This window comes from Chiloscyllium plagiosum, chromosome 20 (genome assembly GCF_004010195.1).
Source record: "Chiloscyllium plagiosum isolate BGI_BamShark_2017 chromosome 20, ASM401019v2, whole genome shotgun sequence".
Lineage (NCBI taxonomy): Eukaryota > Metazoa > Chordata > Chondrichthyes > Orectolobiformes > Hemiscylliidae > Chiloscyllium > Chiloscyllium plagiosum.
In genome coordinates this window covers 43,682,610-43,705,956 of record NC_057729.1, presented here as the reverse complement: position 1 = coordinate 43,705,956, position 23,347 = coordinate 43,682,610, and the positions used below count along the sequence as shown (strand labels likewise).

At 39.4% G+C, this 23,347-nt stretch overlaps 2 protein-coding genes across 2 annotated transcripts in view; one reads left to right on the top strand and one right to left on the bottom strand.

Moving 5' to 3' along the window:
- Nucleotides 1-21,516, top strand: part of adrm1 (ADRM1 26S proteasome ubiquitin receptor) — a 24,743-nt gene extending 3,227 nt beyond the window's left edge. The window contains exons 2-9 of the mRNA XM_043710637.1: nucleotides 10,587-10,703; nucleotides 12,310-12,436; nucleotides 14,269-14,355; nucleotides 16,142-16,226; nucleotides 17,093-17,424; nucleotides 18,711-18,871; nucleotides 19,748-19,850; nucleotides 21,243-21,516. Coding sequence (XP_043566572.1) covers nucleotides 10,587-10,703; nucleotides 12,310-12,436; nucleotides 14,269-14,355; nucleotides 16,142-16,226; nucleotides 17,093-17,424; nucleotides 18,711-18,871; nucleotides 19,748-19,850; nucleotides 21,243-21,370 — 1,140 coding nt within the window. The 3' untranslated portion in view covers nucleotides 21,371-21,516. The remainder of the gene's footprint in view (nucleotides 1-10,586; nucleotides 10,704-12,309; nucleotides 12,437-14,268; nucleotides 14,356-16,141; nucleotides 16,227-17,092; nucleotides 17,425-18,710; nucleotides 18,872-19,747; nucleotides 19,851-21,242) is intronic.
- Nucleotides 21,517-22,179: 663 nt separating this feature from the next.
- Nucleotides 22,180-23,347, bottom strand: part of lama5 (laminin, alpha 5) — a 300,746-nt gene continuing 299,578 nt past the window's right edge. Inside the window, exons 79-80 of the mRNA XM_043710073.1 lie at nucleotides 23,055-23,174; nucleotides 22,180-22,608 (exon numbers count right to left, since the gene is read on the bottom strand). Coding sequence (XP_043566008.1) covers nucleotides 22,460-22,608; nucleotides 23,055-23,174 — 269 coding nt within the window. The 3' untranslated portion in view covers nucleotides 22,180-22,459. The remainder of the gene's footprint in view (nucleotides 22,609-23,054; nucleotides 23,175-23,347) is intronic.

Sequence of the window (23,347 nt, the reverse complement as noted above, 5' to 3'; positions counted from 1 at the left end):
GGTGGCGGTGGGGTGGGGAGGGGGAGGGAGAGGGGACGGTGGCGGAGAGGATGGGGATGGTGACTCCTTGACCCTAGGGAAAAGACTTTGCCTATTTATCCTATCCATACCCCTCATAATTTTGTAAACCTCTATAAGGTCTCCCCTCGGCCTCTGACTCTCCAGGGAAAACAGTCCCAGCCTGTTCAGCCTCTCCCTATAGCTCAAATCCTCCAACCCTGGCAACATCCTCGTACTTCTTTTCTGAACCCTTTCAAGTTTCGCAACATCTTTCCGATAGGAAGGACACCAGAATTGCATGCAATATTCCAACAGTGGCCTAACTATGTCCTGTATGGCCGCAACATGACCTCCCAAATCCTGTACTCAATATTGTGACCAATAAAGGAAAGCATACCAAATGCTGCCTTCACTATCCTATCTACCTGCGACTCCACTTTCAAGGAGCTATGAACCTGCACTCCAAGGTCTCTTTGTTCAGCAACACTCTCTAGGACCTTACTATTAAGTGTATACGTCCTGCTAAGGTTCGCTTTCCCAAAATGCAGTACCTCTCATTTATCTGAATTAAACTCCATCTGCCACTTCTCAGCCCATTGGCCCATCTGGTCCAGATCCTGTTGTAATCTGAGGTAACCCTCTTCGCTGTCCACTACACCTCCAATTTTGGTGTCATCTGCAAACTTACTAACTGTACCTCTTATGCTCGCATCCAAATCATTTATGTAAATGACAAAAAGTAGTGGACCCAGCACCGATCCTTGTGGCACTCCACTGGTCACAGGCCTCCAGTATGCAAAACAACGCTCTACCACCACCCTCTGTCTTCTACCTTTGAGCCAGTTCTGTATCCAAATGTCGAGTTCTCCCTGTATTCCGTGAGATCTAACCTTGCTAATCAGTCTCCCATGGGGACCCTTGTTGAACGCCTTAATGAAGTCTGTATAGATCACATCTACTGCTCTGCCCTCATCAATCCTCTTTGTTACTGCTTCAAAGAACTCAAGTTTGTGAGACATGATTTCCCACGCACAAAGCATGTTGACTATCCCTAATCATTCCTTGCCTTTCCAAACACATGTACATCTTGTCCCTTAGGATTCCCTCCAACAACTTGCCCACCACCGAGGTCAGGCTCACAGGTATATAGTTCCCTGGCTGTAGGAGGAAGGTTGGTGGGGGGGGGGGGTTTGGTAATAGGAGCTGAGGGGGGAGTGCTGTATGAGGAAGGTGGAGGGGGAAAATATGGTTTGTGGTTTTTGTAGGTATAGAATGGGGTTGCTGAGGATGAGTGCGGGGGAAGCTTTTGGATGGTAAAAGTTTTTTGGAGTAAGTATGTTAAGGAGCTGGTGGATATTTTTGGTATGGTGTTTGGTGTGAGAGTTTGGAGCATGTTGTGAAATTAGAGTTGTGGTTGTGTTGGCCATTGTGTGATGGTGTGAGATATACATGTTTTGGAAGCGGGCACTGTTAGTATGATCAGGAGGTTTGCAGATGACACGAAGATTTGTGGAGTAGCAGAAAGCATAAGGGACTGTCAAAGAATACAGGAGGATATAGATAGACTGGAGAGTTGGGTGGGAAAGTGGCAGATGGATTTTAATCCAGACAAATGTGAGGTGATGCATTGAGGTGAGACTAATTCTAGAGCAAATTATGTAATGAACAGAAGAGCCTTGGGAAAAGTTGATGAGCAGAGAGATCTGGGAGCGCAGGTCCATTGTACCCTGAAGGTTACTGCACATGGATAGAGTGGTCAAGAAGGCATATTGTATGCTTGCCTACATTGGATGGGGTATTGAGTATAAGAGCTGGCAAGTCATGTTACAATTCTGCTGCATTTAGAATACTGTGTTCAGTTCTGGTCACCACATTACCCAAAGAATGTGGATGCTTTGGAGAGGGTGCAGAGAAGGTTTACAAGGATGTTATCTGGTATGGAAGGTGCTAGCTATGAAGAGAGGTTGAGTAGGTTAAGTTTGTTTTCATGAGGAAAAAGGAGATTGAGGGGGGACATGATTGAGGTTTACAAAATCATGAAGGGTATGGACAGGCTGGATAGAGACGAGCTTTTTCCCAGGGTGAAGGATTCAATAACGAGAAGTCAGGCTCTGCAGGAGGGAGGTGGAAAGTTTAAGGACACACGCGGCAAGTATTTCACGGAGGGTGGTGGGCGTCTGGAAAGTGGTAGAGGCAGGCACAGTAGATTCATTTAAGATGCGTCTGGACAGATGCATGAGTAGGTGGGGAGCAGAGGGATATAGGTGCTTAGAAATTGGGCAATGGGTTTCGACAGTAGATTTGGATCTGCTCAGGCTTGGAGGGCTGAAGGGCCTGTTCCTTGGCTGCAAATTTTCTTTGTTCTTTGAGATGGTGATTGTGTGGCTTGGCTGTAGAAGGGGCTTTGGGTGAGGTAGTATTAGTTTTATAGCTAAGTGAGGATAAAGGAGTGGGGGTGTATGAATTGGGACAAGGAGGGGTATTGTTTAGGTGAGAATGGGATTTTGCAGGGGGTGGTGTGGTAGTTTCAGTTGGGATGTGGTTTCTAACCAAAGTTCCTGTGCACTGGTTGCCCCTTTAAGTTACTATGTGTGTGTGGCCATTTTAAAAAAAAAACTGGAACAACTTGTAATGCATGCTGCTTGTTTGTTAAGGGTGGAGACATTGCTTATGGCAAATGTCCTTGGTTTTGCTATTAATGGAAAGTTGCCAATTTTGCCAGGTATACAAGTCATAGGACAGGGTGTTCACAGTTTTACATTTGACACCTGTTCAGTTGCTCATAAGTTTATTGAGAAGTTTAGTTGACTAGGCTTAAATGCATCATATGGAGGCCAGAAGGTATTGGTGACTGGATTAATTAACTATTAGACATTCTTGTCATAGATGCTACCTGTGCTGAGGGAGACCAAATTTGGTTTTAGTCATTGTGCAGTTTAAAGTTGAAGGAGCTCAAATTTTAATTCATTTTTCTTTTTGAAATTTGTTACCTGATATGCTGTGAATTTTGAACATTTAATGTTTTGCTTTGGTTCCGAGCATATGAACGTGAGGTCATTCAGTCTCTTGGGCCTGCTCTACCATCCAAAAGATCGCGGCTGATCTGGTCATAACCTCAAATTGTCATTCCTGCCTACCCTTATAACCTTGTTTGACAAGAGTTTGCCTTTAAAATGTTCAAGGACTTTGCTACCTCCACCCTTTCTGGAAGTGATCTAAAGACACTTTGCTTTCCTGCCTTTTTTTTTCCTATTGTCCTTGATTCCCTTACTGATTAAAAATCTATTTTAGCTTTGAATGTAGTTAATGATCCAGCCTTAACAGCCCTGTGCGATTAAAAGTTCCACAGATTTGCTACCCTCTGAAAAGAAATTCCTCCTTATCTGTCTTAAATGTGCGATCCCTGAGTTTATGACCTCTGGACCTAGACGGTCCCGGGTGGTGAAACAACCTTTCCACGTCTACCATGTCAAATCACCTAGGAATGTTCTATGTTTCAATAAAATCACCTCTATTCTTCTGATTTTCAATGAATACAGATCCACACTACCAGGAATGGAGGGAATTTCTTAATAAAATTGGATAAAGTGGTCATAGTTGTATCAGGCTATAGGGCTGCTCTCTGATTAGAGAAAGATGACAGGTAAGAAAAAGTGAGGACTGCAGATGGTGGAAACCAGAGTCTAGATTAGAGTGGTGCTGGAAAGGCACAGCAGGTCAGGCAGCATCTGAGGAGCAGGAAAATCTTCGTTTCAGGCAAAAGCCCTTCAAGAATGGAAAGATGACAGGTGGTGATTTAAGCTGAAGGTTACCATTCTTCTGGTGAAGAGAGTGGTTGAGAAGCCGAATCTGTCATGGTAACCTTAGGCAATGTGGGTGTTGAATCCGTGCTGTTGGTGTTACAGTACGTATTCGAGACGGCTCGGAATCCCTAATGGACTCTACCTCTAAGCCTCTCTTCAGCAGTCTAGAATATAGAACTCTTTACAGACAGTTTAATTTAAATTATTACTTTTACTTACTGATGGAACCAATGTTATGCTGTAACATAAATTCCTACAAGCCAGGCTTGAGCTAAGGTTCCGAAATCATTAGCAGAGTAGTGGCGCCAGCTCTTACCCCTAATAGTTCTGTTAGGCTACTCCCCTTATTGCTGAAAATAAGCTGTCTTTATACAGAAATTGGTATTAAAAATTACAAAATCACCACATGTACTTAATCAGATAAGCAATAAAAAAGCAAAAGTATGCAGAGGAAGAGAAACTCATTCACATGTCTTGAGTACGCTTGACTGATTAAACTACATGCACATCAAAGTGGGAGATTTTGATCAAGTCAGGCCAACTGGTCAGTTGCTTTTACTAGTACATCATAACAAGAGACTAGTCTGAACTATGTGGGAGAGGTCATGAGGTAACCTCACTCAGCTAACATGCCCAGTATCGTTGTCCTACAAAATGGCTTTTTTTTCTAAAATCAGCTTAAGATTCCCAGAATACAAATTAAATTCATAACATTCCTGGATCTCAAGCTCCAAGAACAACATACAAGCATTCAATCCATGATCAGCTAGTGTTCACTCAGATCAGACCACAGAGTTAATCTTTCCACCAGCTTCTGCCCTCGCCCTTCTCTCACTCACACATGAATGTCTTCCAACTTTATTACTATATCAGCTTCAGCCTTCATGTTTTCTTAGCTTGTACAGGTAATGAGACATTCACCTTGCAGAACAGTTCAAGATGAGGGAGCTGAGGCCCCCAAGGTCAGAAGGAAGTACTGCCACTTAGTTCACAAGTGAACACATTTTATCACCTTATTTACACCGATCCATTGATAATAAGAACAGATGTCCTTAATTCTTCTGAACAAGTGGCCCCCGCCATGGTCAACCGCTTTCCTGCATCTCCTTAGATGTGTAAGGCTACCAACTTTCTCATTGACATCACTCTAGTTGGACAGCTGGTTTGTAATGCAATGAGCTAACCCTGGACTTGGATGGGGAGGAATTTAAGTGTGTTCAGGAAAAATTTCTCAATCAATGAGACAAAACTTGACCTCCTCTTGAGAAAATAAAGCAGGGTAAGTGATTGAGGTCCTTATAGGGGAACAATTTGGGACCTTAACTATTTACAAAATAATGGAATTATGAAAAAGGATAGATCTGGTTCACAAGTTAGTTATAAATTGAAGTAAGGCCTGTTTTGATGGTATTTTCAGGAACCTTCCAAAGTTGATTGAGGGTGACTGTTTGCAGGTAAAGGGATGTCTGGCAAGTGGAAAGTTTTCAAAAGATGTCCTGTTTTCCACCCCTCAGTCAAAGCAAAACGTTTTATCTCCATCTTTATTCCGGGTCCTGGAGGAGGAGAGAATGATCACCCATGTACACAGGGAAATTAATTCACGTCTTCTCTGGAACAGCAGTTTCTCAATGACTTATACAGTCATTTTACAGGGAAGAGCATCCAGATAAGACAACATACATATTGATTTGGGTGACGTTTTACAATCAGTGAGCATCAATAGTAAAGATTAAGCCATCTGTGTTACGCAATGAATAACTGGCTTCACATAATGAATACTTTTCACCTTGTTAAACTGACCTCACATACCGAATGCTACCTCATCTTGTTAAATGGCTGTAAGTAATGAGTGCTTTTCCACATTGTTAACCCATTACCCTTGCCTCCAGCACCCCATTGTTAATTGTTAGTTTATATCTGATCGGAGTCATGCTCAGCTGAATCTCTTGTTTCACAAAACTCCAGAACTTAACTCTTTCCCTGCCTGCTTATACTCATACATATTCTCAGAGAGGTAATTACAGAGGAACCTTGATTATCCGAATGAGATGGGAGGGTGATAATTGATTATTCGGTTAATCGATTAAATGCCTTTCCTGTGGGGCTTTGGAGTTTTTTTAAGTTTGCTCCCCGTTCAGGAGATGAGGCAGCAACACACCGCACGCCAGCCCCCACTGCCCCCTGCCTGCACCCCAGCCCTGTCCAACACTGCACCCTGCTGCCCTCCAACCCCATCTCTACCCCCCAACACTGTCCCCCACCCCCAGTCCACACCCGCTCCCACTTCAGGGCAGCGGCTGCTGCTGCTGCCTTTGTGGAGTAAGTTTCCAAATAGGCGTGCATGCGTGCACAGCCACACACTCGACCTTTTACTGCAATGTTTTGGCGGGTTCCATCTTTACCCTGTACAGGACAATGTTGGAGAGATTATCTGGGGAAGGGGGTTTAAGGGACACCCCTCTGTAGATCTCCAGGGAAAGTTTGGGGAGAGAGGGCAGGTCAGTCATTTGGAGACTGTGCCTATTTAATCACTGTAAACAAAAGACGTGATCAGTGTTGGCAACACGTCTATGGTGTAATGCTTCTATCGGGACCTCAAGATCTCCTTCGGATGCTCGGATAATCGAGGTTTGTCTGTAACGAGAGTTTAGGGCCAGCATGTTCCTATTCGTGTGAAGAGCAAGGTTGATAGGGGTGGGGAAACACTGGGTAACTGGAGATATTGAGGCTGTGGACAAGTAAAAAGAGGAGGCATGTCTGGTATAGTCAGCTGGGATCAAGTGACTCCCTTGAGTATAGGGAGCATAGGAGTACCTTTAAGAGGGAGATCAGGAGGGCAAAAAGAGGATATGCGAGCACTTTGGCAGATAAGGTAAAGGAGAATCTAAAAAGATTGTACATGTATATGAAGAGCAAAAGAGTAACCAGGGAGAGAATAGGGCACTTTAAAGATCAATAAGGTTGTCTATGAGTGAGATCCTAAACAAATGTTTCTTGTTAGCATTTCCTGTGGAGAAAGTTATAGAACTGAGGGAACTCTGGGAAGTAAATAGTGAAGTCTTGAATAGCGTTCACATTACCGAAGAGGAGGTGCTGGAAGTCTTCAAACCTATAAAGGTAGATATATCCCTGGAACCTGAACAAGTGTATAGCAGTGCATTGTCAGAAGACAGCAAAGAAATTGCAGGGACCTGAGCAGTGATATTTGTACCATCAATGGGTGAGATGTCAGAAGACTGGAGGGTGGCTAATGTTGTGCTGTTATTTGAGAGGCTGTGAGGAAATGTGATGGAAACTATGGATTAGTGAGCTTAATGTCCATGTTGGGTAAGTTGTTGGAGTAGTTTGAGAGACAGGATCTACTTACATTTGGAAAAGCAAGAGCTGACGGGTTGGTCAGTGTGGCTTTCAGCATGAGAAATTGTGTCGCAAAGTTTTTGAACAGGTAACCAAGTAGATGATGGCAGAGTAGTAGATGTCCATGTGGACTTTAGCAAGGCCTTCAGTTTCACATGGTAGACTGGTTAGTAAGGTTAGATCAGATGGGATCCATGGAAGTCCAGCTGGTTGGATACAAAATTAGTTTGATGGTAGAAGACAGAGGGTGATGGAGGATTGTTGAACTGAATGCCTATGAATAATGGTGTGCTGCAAAGATTGGTGCTGGGTCCACTTGTTCATTTGTTCTCATCCAAATTGTTTATATAAATATAGGCCTGGTTAATAAGTTTGCAGATGACCCCAAAATTGGTGTAGTGGACGGTGAAAAGGTTGTCTTAGAGTACAGTGAAATCAGTTGGAGTACTGGGTATAATTCTGGTTGCTCTGCTACAGGAAGGATGTTATTAAACTGGAAAGAGTACAAAAGGATTTACAAGCAGGTTACTGAGACTGGAAGAAGGTTTGAGTTAAAAATTTAAGGAAGAACCTAAGGGACAACCTATTCACACAAGTTGGTGAGTATATGGAACAATATGCTAGAAGTAGTGGTAGAAATGGGTACAATTAACATTAAAAGAAATCATTTAGACACGCTCATGAATAGGAAAGGTTTAGAGGGATGTGGGCCAAATGCAGGCAATGGGACTAGTTCAGTTTAGGAAACCTGGTCAGCATTGACGTGTTGGGCCAAAGGGACTGTTTAGTGCTGCATGACTCTGACCTTGTAACCAAACCCCCAGTATCACTCATTGCAACACTGTCTTCTGTTAGTAGCCATTCTTCTCTTTCCATTCTAATATTTTACCTCCCACATCATGGACTTGCATCTTTCAAGTCGCCAAATGTGTGATACCTTATCAAATACCTTCTGAAAATCCAAATAAATTGCGTCTATTGTTTCCCTTTTCTATCCTGTGTAAGACCACTCTAGAATATTCTGGTAAATTTGGGCATGATTTTTGCCTTTGTGAGGCCATGCTAATTCTGATCATATTATGCCTTTCTGAATGCTCTGCTGTTAGATTCTTTGGAATAGACTCTAACATGTTCTCAATAAAATTTTAATCTTTTTTGATTCCTTCCCTTTTTAAATCAGCATGTTACATTTGCCAGTTACCAATTAGCTGGTACTTCTTTTTACAGAATCTTAAGAATTCCTTGGAAATTATGACCAGTACATCCATGATTCTTGGAGGTACTTTCTTTTGAAATACTCAGATGCATCTCAGTAGGTCCAGGGGGTTTATCAGCCTTCAGTCCCATTATTTTTCTGAACACTTTTGCTTACTGATAGTTGTTGTATTTTTTTTTCTCCTCTTCCTCTTTCTCTCTTCCCCATTCCACCCAACCCATGAATAGTTAGACGTTTTGGAATGTCATTAATATATTCTACTGTGAAGGTGTCAAAGTATTTATTCAACTCCTGCCATTTCCTGGTTCTCCATTAGTTCCCAACCTTCTCGAAATGGCCTATGTTCACTTTGACTTCTTTGTTGCTTTTCATATACATAAAGGTGTTCTTACTGTCTGTCTTGATATTGCTTGCACAGCTTATTTCCTCCCTATTTCTGGTCATCTATCAGTTTTTTAAAACTTTCTGAATTCTCTGTTTTACCACAAATGTTTACTGCATTGTATTTTTTTCTTTCAGTTTGACCCACCCTTCCTTGGTTAACCATAGTTTGCTTATGACCTTGCTAAAATCCTTCACTGAACTATATCTTTGCTGTGAGCCATATAGTATTTTCTTAAATATATGCCATTGTGTTAGCAATTAGTTACTACAAAGTCTTCAGCATTTCTGATTGGCATCCAGTGGTGACCATCCCAACATGCCCCTCCTGAGTCTGTCTGACCTTAGCTTACATTTATTTGAACATTAGTTTTGATTCTATTTAGGTGAGGATAGAAAATGATAGTTTTACATTTGAATCATCTGAGACTGTTAATTGCAATGTAAAGCGCAAAACAAAATCTATTTGAGGTGGTGAAATCCACCATTGCTTGTGAAAGTGTAACCAAACGTATTCAGTGCCTTTGAATGATGGCAAATAACTAGGAAAAAAGTATTAAAACTGATCATTCCTGATCATTACATTTGCTAAGATTCTAGATCTTGTAAGACTAACTCGCAGATTAGACTAGGGATAGCAAACTGGTCAAAACTGTTATCAGTTAAAATTACAGAAATACAATGGAGAGTGCTGTTAAACTAATTCTGGCAGCATACAGGACAGGTAAATGCTCTTAAAGGGGCAAGGATTCTACCTGCCATGGGAGACAACCACTATTTTTGTGGTTGAGGTAGAATGTAAACCTAAAGGAAATAGCATACAAAAGGTTTAAAAAATAGCATAGCCCTCTAGCAATCCATTCATTTGACAGGTTCTGGTAACCCCATATAATATTGTCTTTATTTTGGTATACATTTCGGTCTGTTTGCACCTTTAGTGAGGTTATTTGGTAGGCAGAGATGTAGGGTGGCACAATACATCACAGTGCCAGGTAGACAGGAGGTGGAAAAGTTGACATTTTGGGTGTAACCCTTCAGTACTGAAGAAGGGTTACACCTGAAACATCGACTTCTCCACCTCATGCTACCTGGCTTGCTGTATTCTTCCAGCTTCCTGCCTGTCTACTTGGGATTCCAGCATCTGCAGTTTTTCTTTTGTCTCCCTCTCAATGCCAGGGACCAGTGTTCGATTCCTGGCCGGCTGTCTGTCTGTGTATGAAGTTTGCATGTTCTTCCTATGTCTGCGTGGGTTTCCTTCGTGTTCTGGTTTCCTCCCACAGTCCAAAGTTGTGCAGGTTAGGTGGATTGACAGTGCTAAGTTGCCCGCAGTGCTCAGGAATGGAGAGATTAAGTGGGTTCTGGATTAGTGGTGCTGGAAGAGCACAGCAGTTCAGGCAGCCCTTGGATGCTGCCTGAACTGCTGTGCTCTTCCTACACCACTAATCCAGAATCTGGTTTCCAGCATCTGCAGTCATTGTTTTTACCGAGATTAAGTGGGTTAGTCATTGGAAATGTTACAGGGAAGAAGGATTTTGGGGGTGGGATGGATCTGTTTGGGATGCTGTTCGGAGGGTTGAATGGGTTACTTCTGCACCATAGAGATTCTATGTATGATGTAATTGTAAGTTGTTTATAAATGCAAAATTGAGATTTGGTGGACTTAAAGTCTGATATGATTTTGATTTTTGAGTTTAAAATGGCTTAACATTTATTAGCAAAATGCTCTCTGTAAAATATTTTAGAAACATAATGTAAAATGTAGAGGTAAAAGTAAAGAATCTGCAGAAGTGTTTTTACTTGACATTTGAGTTAATGTGGTATTTTGACAGGACCTGATCATTTTTCCTGATGACTGTGAATTTAAGCGAGTTACCCAGTGTACTACTGGACGTGTGTTTGTGCTGAAGTTTAAGTCAGGATCCAAACGTCTTTTCTTTTGGATGCAGGTAAGAATTAAAAGCTGCAGCTTTTTCAAAAAAAAGTTTTACTGTGCTCATTTTTTTATAATTAAGGTATTTATGCAACTGCAAGTGAAGAAAGCTAGTTGTTCCCTATTGACTTTTTTTTCTCATTTCAGTCATTTGACTTTCTCCAAATACTTTCGGATTTTCAAACCAATGTATGGATACTTCCTGAAGTGATCATGTAACTGAGAACATAGTTTGGTTGTTTACTGTTGGATTATTTGTATCAGTTCACTGACCCTAAATTTCTGATCGTGGAGGATCCTGCCAAGTTAAATAATTTTTATCTTAATACCTAGGCATTATAGTTACAGCTGCACCAAAGACTAACTAATTTAGTTTGGATTTTTTTTTATTATTGCCTGAGAATTACAATCATAACTGAGTCTTGCTTCAATTGTATAGGGTTATTTGAAAGCATAGCTGCAATCCTGTTTACAGTTTTGGCCTCCACATTTCAGAAATAATATATTTACATTAGAAGCAGCACTGTTCACTTAATTTGGTATCTGGGATTAGGGCATTGACCTTTGGTCAATTAACTTCAATTGATGAGTAAATTGAGTATGTGTCTTTCATTCTTCTAAAATGAGAAATTTCATTGCAATGTACAAGATTCTGAATCCCATTCTTACGATAGTTATTGAGAATGTTTGTTTGTTTCTTCTGGTCAAGTACGTAGGTTCATAATCTCAAGGTAGGAGTGAAAAGAGGAGAAATTGCTCAGTTCAGATATGAAATCTTTAAAATTCTCTTCTCCAGAGGGTTATGGTTGCTCCAGTGTTGAATATGGTAGACAGCTGTCTTGGATTTGAGAGAATGAGGTGTGCACAAGAATGACCATGACTCTCTTGAATAGCAGAGCAGGCTTGACAGGCTATATGGTCTATGACTCTTGAGTCTTGTGAAAATAGAGGTATTTTATTTTGCTCAGACACTTGCAGAAAGTGTGTCCTATTTGTCTTGGTAATATAGTTACCATGGAATGTCAGGTCACCTGTAAAGTTTAAATCCATGTACAATGAATACGTAAAAGCAAAATACTGCTGATGTTGGATATCTGAAATTTTAAAAACAGGAAATTCTAGAAATACTTGGCACATCAGGCATTGAATGTAAAGCTGAGATTCCCATCGCTACTTTAGTGTTTTAAACAGGAAAAGCCATTGATTTGAAGGGATAACTAGGATTGAATAGTCTAGTGTTCCAGGATTAGATTAGAGGTTTAGACTGCACGTAGCCTGTGAGCTGCAGCTTGATGGTCCCTGCTATCTCTCCAGGAAAGAACAGTACTGACATTGGGAATGAAATATGAATGATTCAATCTCCCTTTATTTTAATGAGAAAACTTAGAATAAATTAAAATGAGGTGTTGGTTATATCTGAGCAAACCAAGATGATAATTAATATGCAGCATTTACAATGTTGTATCCTTGTGCATTTTTGTTTTTGGTGAATTTTTAATTGAAATTAATACTTTTTTTAAATCTTTGTCTTCTCCTTTTGCAGATCTCAAGACAGCTTGGACCCGTGGTTGATTGATTTTAGACTAGTTTGTAATCTCTAACTGTTGTGTTTAAATCTGCAGGAGCCCAAATCTGATAAAGATGAAGAGTTCTGCCGAAAAGTGAATGAATATCTAAACAATCCACCAATGCCTGGTGCTTTGGGTGGTGGTAGCAGCAGTGGGGGTCATGAGCTAGCCGCACTTGGAGGTATCCCATTAGTTTGTTAGAATTTGAACTTAATGTAACCATAATATTAACACAAACAGCAAGGCAGGGGTAAGCTTATCAACCCTCACCCTTTTCTCTGCCACACTAGATCATTGTTTATTATGTACCTCAATCCCATAGTCTCACCTTCTCTCTCAATGTAATCAGTTTGTAGAAATCTATTGATCAGAAACAAAAACTAACAGGTATTTTTATTCTAGTTTGTAATGACCTAGAGTAATCACTGCCAACTCACTTGAAGGTCTTCCTTCCAGGGATTTGTTCTACAGATTATGTTCAGTACCTTTGCATTGTGGCAGTCATTTAATTGTGCTCCTTGGTAGCAGAGACCAGCAAGCTATTTCATAGTTTGGGCATGGTTGCTGCTGATCTTTGTGTCTTCGATCAGCAAGCATCAAGGTGTTACGTTTGGCGATCAGGACCGGAGACTTCCTTTTCTGACCCATGAACACTGACCCAAGTGAATTGAGTATCCATTCCAGCAATGGTTGAGATCAGATTATCACAAAACCTCTGGGTTTATTTGGCTCAATTACTTGTCTGAGAAGCTAGGTCACTAAGGAATCCAGAATGTTTGTTTGCTTTCATTTTTTGTTGAAGATATATTACCTACTAATGTTTTTTGTTTCTTGCTATTCCTTGCATATTTTTATTTAATATGAATTGTGATTAATGTGCAAAATGTTGTTAGAGATATAGAGTAATAGCCAATTTCTATAGCCTACTTGCAACCATTTTGTTTTTCTTTTTTAAAAAAAAAACATTCATTAAGAGCGGTGTTGTGCTGCTCATGTGGTTTTAAATTGAATTTACGTGGTACTCGTTATAATTTTTCTTTTGAGGGGTTTTGCCAAATTTGGGACTATTTAAAAAAAACTCCAGTTTTTCAGCAAGCCTTGTGCAGTAATGTGCAAAACAAACTAAAAGTTTGCTTGTGCTTGCACAGAAACAAATTGTTTACTTGCTTGAATAAGTTGTTTCTGTGCTTTTTCATTCTTTTGGTGGTTCATGCGTATGTGTTGAAAATATGATTACCATGTCTAATCCTATTCTTTTGCCAATTCTCCACACCATATTTTAATTTATTATTTCCAAGCAAAACTAATTCAGCATTAATTTGATTGTTTAGATTGTGGAAAACTTTATTGTTTTCCTCCTAGCTGCCACTATTCAATTTTGGGTATTTAAAATTTTTATCCTTTTATTATCATCTCTAAATTGTAAAACTAATCACTCTTTACGATATAAATAATATAGACCTCACCAAGCTGTTCTATAACATCTCTGCTCTGTTAAAGAAAGCCCTGAGGTCTTGAGTCTCTTGACAAATAACTGATTTGAAGAATGTGAATGGTCTAGCGTTCCAAAGTTAGTTTGTAGCTGCAACTTTTCCAGTGCTTTTATAGTTCTTCCTTAATGTAGGCCATACTTCAGCTGATGTTTTCTAAGGGCTTAGGCAGCATTGCCACTTACTTTTGTATGCCTCCTGAATCCAAACTAAATAATCAGTTTGCTGTTATGATAGCTGTGCCTAACAGCAGTACCACCTATTGATCAACTGTGCATTTCCACATCAAAGCTTCACTTCTGTGATCCATGAAAAAGTTATTCCCAAATGTATTACTTTACATTTCCATCCATTTGAACTACACTTGCCATCCATCTGCCCACACTCTAGCTATACCTCCTACAGTCATCTTATTTCTCCAAATTTTGATATTTTATCTAAGTCTAAATCATGTGTGTATAGTAAATAAGAAGAGGAGCCAAACACAGACTCCTCTGATTTGTCATTCATCTCTTTATTCCAGGAGAAAGTGGATTGCAAAGTCTTTTGGGTAACATGAGTCATAACCAGCTGATGCAGCTGATGGGAGCAACCGGTTTAGGTGGACTTGGTAAATATTAATTGCATTTTATAAATAAATTTGTGACATAAAGCAGCCTATCTACAAAACAATTCCTTCTATCTTTACTGGAAGGAAAAATAATTTTGTTTTCAATGGGGCTAATAGTTTCTCACAACTAGAGAAAGCAACAGATAAGGAGGCATTCTACTTTTTTGGCATCGTAATGAGGGGACATTGGCGTGTACGTTTGCCTGAGCTGGGCCGTGCAGCCACATGGAAAATCAAATAAGTAGCATGGAGACTTAAAAGGGGAAAGATCCTAATAGTCCAGTTTGGTTCTTAAGAACTTTTATAAAATCTTTGCTCAGCCAGTTGGTCAACAGATTTCTCTAAAATTAAACAAAAACTGTGGGTGCTGGAAATCTGAAACGTAGAAAAACAAATTGCTGGACTCAATGTTAATTGTTTTCTTTCCACAGATGCTACTAGACCTGCTAAGTTTCTCCAGCGATTTGTTTTTGTTTATACCAGAGCTTTCTGATTTGTACAAGTCTTTTTTTTCCCTGCATTCCTTGCTTTTTTCCTGCAGTCCCATCTGCTGTAAAACATGCAGCTTTACAGTTAGCTGTATAACTAGACAACGTCTGATAACGTTAGCCTTGAGGATGAATATTGCCAAATGAGAGCAGCGTACTTAGAAAAGGAAATAATGTGCTGTTAAATTTATTTTACATGAAACTGTAACTAGTGATGCTAATATTTTCAGCAACAAGAAAATGTTAACGTTTTGTGTGCACATGTTTAAAGCCCATTTTCCTCATTTGAAACTCTTTTACAGTTTTAATTTTACAAGTGAACTAGTACAAATAATGTTTTCCTCATACAATATAATGGGTGAGTGTCATTTGTCAGAGAGGCCTTATGTTGGTCCATTACTTGTAGAGATCCTCCCATTTAAGTTTGAGGGTAGCAGATATGAACTCAGGATTCTTGAACCCTCATTGGCAGGATATCACTTAGGCTGAATGCGTTTATTGACACCCATTGTGCCTGAGGCCAACACAATTTATTCTGGCCTTGTACTTTCCCATACATTTTGGAGGCACTCAATTCCTAGTCACAGAACCTGCTGCCATTGGAAAGAATAGGGGTCACCAAAAAGATGCCTCCTGCTCTTACACATGCGTGCGCGCGCGCGCACACACACACACACACACACACACCCCTGTCCATGGATGCCACCTTGGATTTACAGTCCCTGGTCCTGTGATGTGCATTGTGCTGCCACATGCCAGCCTTTCAGTGATGTGTAGGTATCAACCTTTGACCAGGAACTCTTGCTGAGCAGGCACACTGCCACCTGGAAACTCGGTTATGTGGGAAATCTGATGCTGACCTCTTAAATACCTCAAGGGCACGAATTTATCTTTATCTTTCTCTCCTCACCCCTCCATTTGACTGACCGGGCTCCCTGCTATTTCTCCAATCCTGTGTTGAGAAAACTATCAGCTTCACAGAATTCAGACTATTATTGCCAAAGAAAATTAAAGTCAGGCTAAAGCAATTAAGAGCAAACTGCAGTCTTGCTCCCAAATTAAGATTGTTACATAAATTTACATTATGACTACGTACTCTTACTGACACTAAATCTTTCTTTTTACTTAGTAGTTAAAGCTTCTCCTCCCTGAAAATTGTGTACATCAAGGAAACATATCTTTTAATGCAAATTCAATAAAGTTTGTGGCATTCTGAACTTGTGTGCGCACCCAGCCCCTTTTTCTTTTAATAAATTAAAATAACTAGTACTGCAAGTCTTTGTCATTTTTCTTTACAGGTAGTCTGGGAGCTTTAGCAGGCCCTGCTGGTCTTGCTGGCTTGCTTGGCAGTGGAGGCCCAACAGCTGCTGGTAGTTCTTCAAGGTAAGAAACAATATCTTAATGTATGTATTATGTCCTGCCACTAAAGACTATCTTCTTCCAGGACAGTAGTTCTGAGTTTGTCTACTAAGTGCTGGGTGTATCATTGTATCCAGGTCTGATTACCACACTTTTAGAACAATGTGAGTGTCTCTGAGAGGGTGCAGAAAAGATACCTTAATAATTCCAGTGATGGGATTTTGGTTAAAGAGTTAGTTTGGAAAAGCTGGGGTGAATCTCTTTTAGAACAAAAGTGTTAGGTATACTAAGTTATGACTACCTTTTTATAAGGTAAACAAGAAAAAAATGTTCCCATTAGCTGTTTATTTCAGCTAATTTTGATTTCAGCAAACGTTGCGGAGTAAGAACCTTTTTTGTGCAGCATGTGGGAATGACCTGGAATTTGTTGCCAACTGAACTGATGGAAACAGAAGCAATAAATTATCTTAAAGAAATTTTACAGATGCTTGAATAAAATAAAGTTATTGGGCTACTTTAAAAGAAATTTTACAGGAATCAAGTGAGGGAGTAGGATTGGGTAAATTCTCCTCTAAGCTGGCAGGGTTTGGCAAGCCAAAAGGCCATCTTGAGTCTGTGTTCGTAATATTCTCTAGCAGTAGTTGAACTGTAATGCTGCAAATTTAATAATAAAAAAGCAGGCAATGATCTGTTTCTAGTTTGGACATAAAGATAGCTTGTGGTGTGATGCAGTCAATCAGTGGTCACTGCAGTGAAAGTGTATTTGGATAAAACTGGACCAAGTAATTGCTTGTACCCCTTTTTCTTTCCTTCCTCCTGAGTGCTACTCTTCAGTTTGGCAAAATAAGTAATTTAATCCTTTCTTTAATGGAGCTTTTCTTTGCATACAGCTCCCGAAGCCAGTCCGCAGCCATCACTCCATCCTCTACAGCTTCAGCAGTTCGCATGACTTCAGTGCCTTCTGTTGCTGCTGCAACAACACCAGTACCAGCCCCCACTGTAGCATCCACGACTGTGCCGGCAGTGGCAGCAGCAGGTCTTACAACACCAGCAGCATCAAACGCAGGTTCTGCATCTGCATCTGCATCTGCATCTGCATCTCCATCTGTTACAGCATCTGGGTCTGCAACAAGTCCAACTCAACCCATTCAGCTGCGTGACTTGCAGAGTATCTTGGCTAGCATGACTGTTCCTGCTGCAGCAGAAGGGACAGGACAGCAAGGTAAGAAACTAGCTTTAACGATCTTCAGAACATGTAGCAGATAAAACCTTTGGCAGTCACAAGTAGGATTTGAGTCATGTATTTGTAATTGGTTTGAAGTATGTATGCATTCGATTAATAATTTTTAAAATGGTCATAATACGTACCACTTCCAGACCACTCAATCATCGTTTGAGAGACTGGAGAATTATAAGGGGGACTTTTAGTCCATCATACCTTTTGATGGTGTTATCCAACTGGTCCTCATCTTTTTGATTCCCATGTACCTGTAGATTTCATTCCCTTTAAGTATATTTATCAGGTAACTGAAAACTACTACTGAATCTGTTTCCATTACCTGATCGGACAGCTTCATATTGCAAGACTTTGTTTTCTTAAAGGGAATTCTTTATAGTCTTTGTTTTTCTTTTCCTTGACCTCCAAATCATTCCCATTTGATCATGATTCTTCCACTGGAAGCCATTCATAATACTTCATGTATGAAATCTCTTTCATGGCTTTGAATGCTGCTACCAGATTATCTTGGCGTTCTCAGCTTCAAAACTTCTCCACTAAAGTTGTTTTCCTTTTGGAACCATTCCAGTAATTCTTTTTTTGGATCTTGAAATTCTTCCTGAACTGTGATTACCACAGTGGAATGTGAGCTGAGGCTGAAACCTGGTTTTCCAAAGGTTTTCTATAATTTCCTTGCATTGTATTCTTAAGGAATCCTGAATTGCCTTCTAACAGCACTTTGACTGGTTTTATACACTCTATTTTTCAAACAGACTTGCTTAAATGTTACTCGAACCGGCAGTATTTGATAATTGGCAAGGTGATGGCCCCTAGCTGCCTCTGAATGAACTTGCATTACCATGGGAATAATTATGCATTAATGTGATAAACATGAAAATACCAGTGTTCTTACAAAAGGTGTTGATAGTGACAAGTCCTGCATTATTCTGATTACCTAGAGCAGAGGAATTTCTTAGCGTGCAGTGTTTTCTTTTCCTTTGTAACTGTCTGATATCTTTATGGATGTTGACATTACTTGAGAATGTGCTTCAGAAACTGTGTGGCTAAAATTGTAAAGTGGAGAGCTGAAGAAAGGAAAGTATGAACTGAAACAGTGGCAAATATTGTCCTTTTTTTTTAAAAGTTTCTAGTGGTCAAGCTTGTTTTTGCACCTCAACTCGGTGCCTCAACATTTTTCCAAGTCCTGTTGCACTGGAAATTTTGTTCTTGCACTCAGATACTTGCACAACATTGAATTGCAGAGGGCAATCAATTGTGATTTATTTTTCTAGCTGTGGATTTATCCAGTGTATTGACACCAGAAATCATGGCTCCTATTCTGGCAAATTCAGAGGTTCAGGAGCGATTATTACCATACCTTCCAACAGGAGAGTCGCTGCCTCAGCCTGCAGAAGAAATTCAGAATACATTAACATCTCCTCAGTTTCAACAGGTGTGCATTTTCTTAACTTGTTCAAACCTATGCAGATTTAAAATTTTCTGCAGTTAATTATCCTGAATGCTAAAGTAGATTTGAATTCCTGTTTTATTGTCCTTCAATCTAAATTGCGCAACCCTAAACATGTTCTAGTTAGGCTAGACACTCATCCTTACTCAATCCATTTCAAAATGCCTATTTAAGAATTCTTTAATGCCAGTGATCCAAGTGCAAAATATTCCTCAGCATGCATCTGCCAAAGGTAAATGGATATGTTTCAAAGGCAAATTGAGTGTGCTTCACCCCTCAAGCAATCTTGAATTTATTCTAATTAAGTTGATTTTAATTCCCGATAATTCATTACACATTGGAGATTTAGTTGTGTATCTATAGGTATTAGTATGGTTTCTTACAAATTTGCACTCTACCCTAGTAAATTTACAATGTCTAGTGGTTGAGTTGCATTGGTTCACTGCGTGTAATTTTAATTTGAGATTGAAAGTTGAATAAACCCAAATATGTGCAACCAAAATAAAACACTGTCATCACCAGTAATGTTGAAGGTGTATCTCATGTTAGGCAAGTGTCTAGGATATAATATAGTATTGGCTCTAAACAGCTGCAATGATTTCTAAGTTGAGCAATAATTTTTTTGAGATGAAGTTTTATCATTGTTACAGATGAGTCGTTTTAGAAAAATAGCCATGTTTATGTAGTACTTGAGAACAAAGTTGACATTTAAAGTTAAATCGAAGAATGTATTTTTCCAGTACTAGAACTAACTTCATAGTTTAGCTGATCTTCAGAGGATTATGTTTCAAATATGTAGTTGCTAATACTTTGTGAAGGTAGTAATATTTTAACTGTTTGTCTAAAAATGTATTTCTTTAGGCCATGAGCATGTTCAGTGCAGCCCTGGCTTCGGGACAGTTAGGTCCATTAATGAGTCAGTTTGGTTTGCCAGCAGAGGCTGTAGAAGCAGCTGGAAAAGGAGGTAAGTGCCTTTCATATTTTATGATTAGGTCCAAAGTTGCAGAGATAATATACTTCTACGTGATTCCATTACAATATGTGCTTAATAGTCTCAAACTCCACAAATGAAGGTCACTTCAGGTTTGTTATATTGGTGACTCAACTCTGGCCATTTCCAAGAGGTCTGATGAGCTTTAATGGGACACTTGCTTCATCAATTTCCATTCTCCAGCTGCTGGCCAGCCAGCCAGTGTAGTTTCCACCATGGTCACACCAGGAACAGGGGAGTGGGGAGAGTTCATGATTACAGACCAGGTTGCCCTGGGTGATGTTGATGGGCATGTATGGGAGCCTTCAACCAGTTTCCTCCATTCCTGATGGATATAAAGTATGAGAAAGAGGGGCTTCCCATCCACAACAGGCCACCAGTCCTGTCTATGGAGGAAATTTTCCTGGCAAAAGAAACATTGTGACCCCTGCTGGTTGAAGACTGATGTTACTCTGAAGCCCTTGGATCCTGGGCAGGAAGGTTGCTTTTTCAGCCTCCCTCCCCTGAAGTAACTTGGACGTGAGAAATCAATTGGGTATCAATTGGAGACCCCTTCACAGAAATGCCATACGCTTCATCCTTGGACATCAAATCCACCCAGTGCTAGAAGGTGGATCTGTTTTATACAATGTTATGACTATACTTTGAATTACAAAACTTCATGAAAAATGTGCCTTTGTTTAGTAAAATCTGTAAGAAAAAGGTTAAGGGACATTGTATAATGGTGCAATGCCTTTGAGACCTAGGTTGAACCTGGTGTAAGGTTTCCATCAGGTGTCCATTTTCCGAGTAGAAGTTTAGCACTGCCAGTGCTGAAGTATTAATTATTGATAGAACAACCTATTTTTTAAACTAAAGACATTAGTTTAATGTGTCTCATACATCCCTTTCCCCAGCCGGCACTGTGAACAGATTTTTCGTACTTGAAAATTATTATCCTTGACCTGTGATTATTGGAAGCTGTAGGAGACCTAAGAGCAAAGGAGTTTGGTTGAACTGTTTAAACCATACTAAGTAAATTAGTGCCTGTCTCCCCATTGATTGTTCGGGCCTTGATGACAAAGCAGTTAGACCATGCTCACTAATTTAAAAAAACACTTTAAAGGGGCCATGAAGCTGCAATGATCACAACTCATACTAATGCAGGATTCTCAGTTATGTTTTATGGGGCAAGTTTAAATATAGTGAAGCTCCAGTAATGTAACCAATTTGAAATCTAGGATCTTCTATTTTGATTTATTGATCTTAATGTTCTTCTCAACTTCATACCTTTCTTTTGAATCTTTTCAAAATTAAGAGTAACATGATTTAGACCAAATATAATGACTGGTTTTTGTATATTTCTCTTACCCCACCCCCCAATAGATGTGGAAGGATTTGCCAAAGCAATGCAACACAATTCAACATCCTCAAAGACAAAACTTGATGACAAGGAAGGAGATAGTGAGTCAAAGGACAAAAAGGATGAAGAGGAAGATATGAGTTTGGACTGAAATTATTACTCTACATTTTTCTTAAATGTTTATAAAGATGTTGACCTAACAGATAGTGAACTCCATTTAAGATTAGTGAAGTTATGCATTTGCCTTCTCTTATCTCTGGAAACTAAGCAATATTAAAGGATCATTTTAGAGCAAGAGGGCTTTGTGCATTTCAGTTTTTTCCAATCTTAAAGGTTTGAACCAGGTGTGTAATTGCTTCCTAACTTTTCTGGGTGGTAATTCTTAAGACAGCCTTGTGTCTGTGCCTGCTGTTTATTCAGAACTCCATACTAACAACATACATTCTCACTCTATCACCTTACAAATAACCCCCTAACCTTTGTTCTCAAATTCAATTTTTAGTGCACAACATATCCCCAACCAGAGGAAGGTGGTGTTTTACTGGAGTTCCACATTTTCCTTTTAGTTTTAATTTTCTTTAATAAAAAAGATGTGCATCTCAACAGCAGTTAACCATTATGCTGGTATATTAATTTGTTTTATCATGTGTCCTGTAACTGTCACAAACTTCAATTACTTTCAGGAGTTAATTCGTGAAAAGTTAACTTTGCTGCATTTGCTAACATGTTGAAGTTGCATACATGTGTTTGGAGTTCCAATGCTTTAAAGCACTAATTAATGTGATTAAACCTGTAATTTTAGCAAGTGCTTCCAAAGAAAAAACTTTCCAAATAGTCATTCAGCTGCTGCTTTTTAAAAGTTTTCACTGGGTTAAGCATGAAGCCCTGGAAATGTTTTCTCTCTCTTAATTGTGACTTTTTATTATACAAGTTACACTGGATCAATGGAGAAGAAACACATAAGAATCAATACAAGTTTTATTTTCGTTCAAATCTTGTACCAGTGTTTTGCACAATCAGTGCTACAAATGTGAATTAGGGATCTTAATTACAAGATAATGTAAAACCAGTGTCACAGGATAAATTTTTCCTCCCAAAATACCAAATAAAAAGTCCATTAAAATAGCTTAAATTTATAAAAATCCACAGCAAGATTCTGAAATACAGTACAAATATTTAAGTGCATAAGTGGATCAGAAATCAACAGCCCTGGTAAAGTGTTCTTTGACTTTTTTCCTATTTACAATAGTGGACAACCACTGGTGCTAACACCACCATAGATGGATCCTGGTCGATTCAATTGTACAGGCTTCTGATTAATTAATACGTTCTTTACACAGCCAACAAATGAGTAACGTATCGAAGACAACATTGACATTTGCACTGTCTCTGGAATAAAAGAGAATAAGACATTTAAGTACATGTGTAAGTGTTTCAAAAATCTTTCTTTATATTGTTTACTATTAACCTGACTTTGGGTTATATCTGCCTTAACTATATTTAGAATTAATCAGTTTAGCCTGGAACAGGCACATGGAATATCATGAAGTTATGCACTGTGTATACTCTGCTTTAAATACTTTCAATCAAGGTCTACAAAAGGTAAGTGCTGGGCAATTTCACCACTATATTGCAACTGAGCTGCAGCTGGCCTTCACATGAGTTACATAAATATCTTCTAGTACAGTTCTCAGGGAATGAGATATCAAAGCTTTGAAACAATTATATTCACTAAGATAGCAAACTGGCTGCAGGGAATTCCTCATATATAATACAAAGATACTCCACTACTAAGACATGTAATTGTTCCATGTAATACATCTAATAGAACTCACCTGGTACACCTCCCAGATACAGTATTTCTTTGGAATTGGTACGAGGACTGTGTAATGGCCCTACTGTGTGCTTACTGTCAGTGTCCACATCAAGTTGTATCACATTCTTCCTTTTAATAACTAGTTATAGAAAGGAAACAAATCTGATTAATACAAATACACCCTTAGATACATTAAAATAAATTCACAGTATAGAGTTGGTTGGCAAACCATTACTACATCTCTGATCCAAGTCTGAATCCAACCCACAACTAGTAGTTAAGAAAAACATAACTCCTCAAAAGTCGGGGATT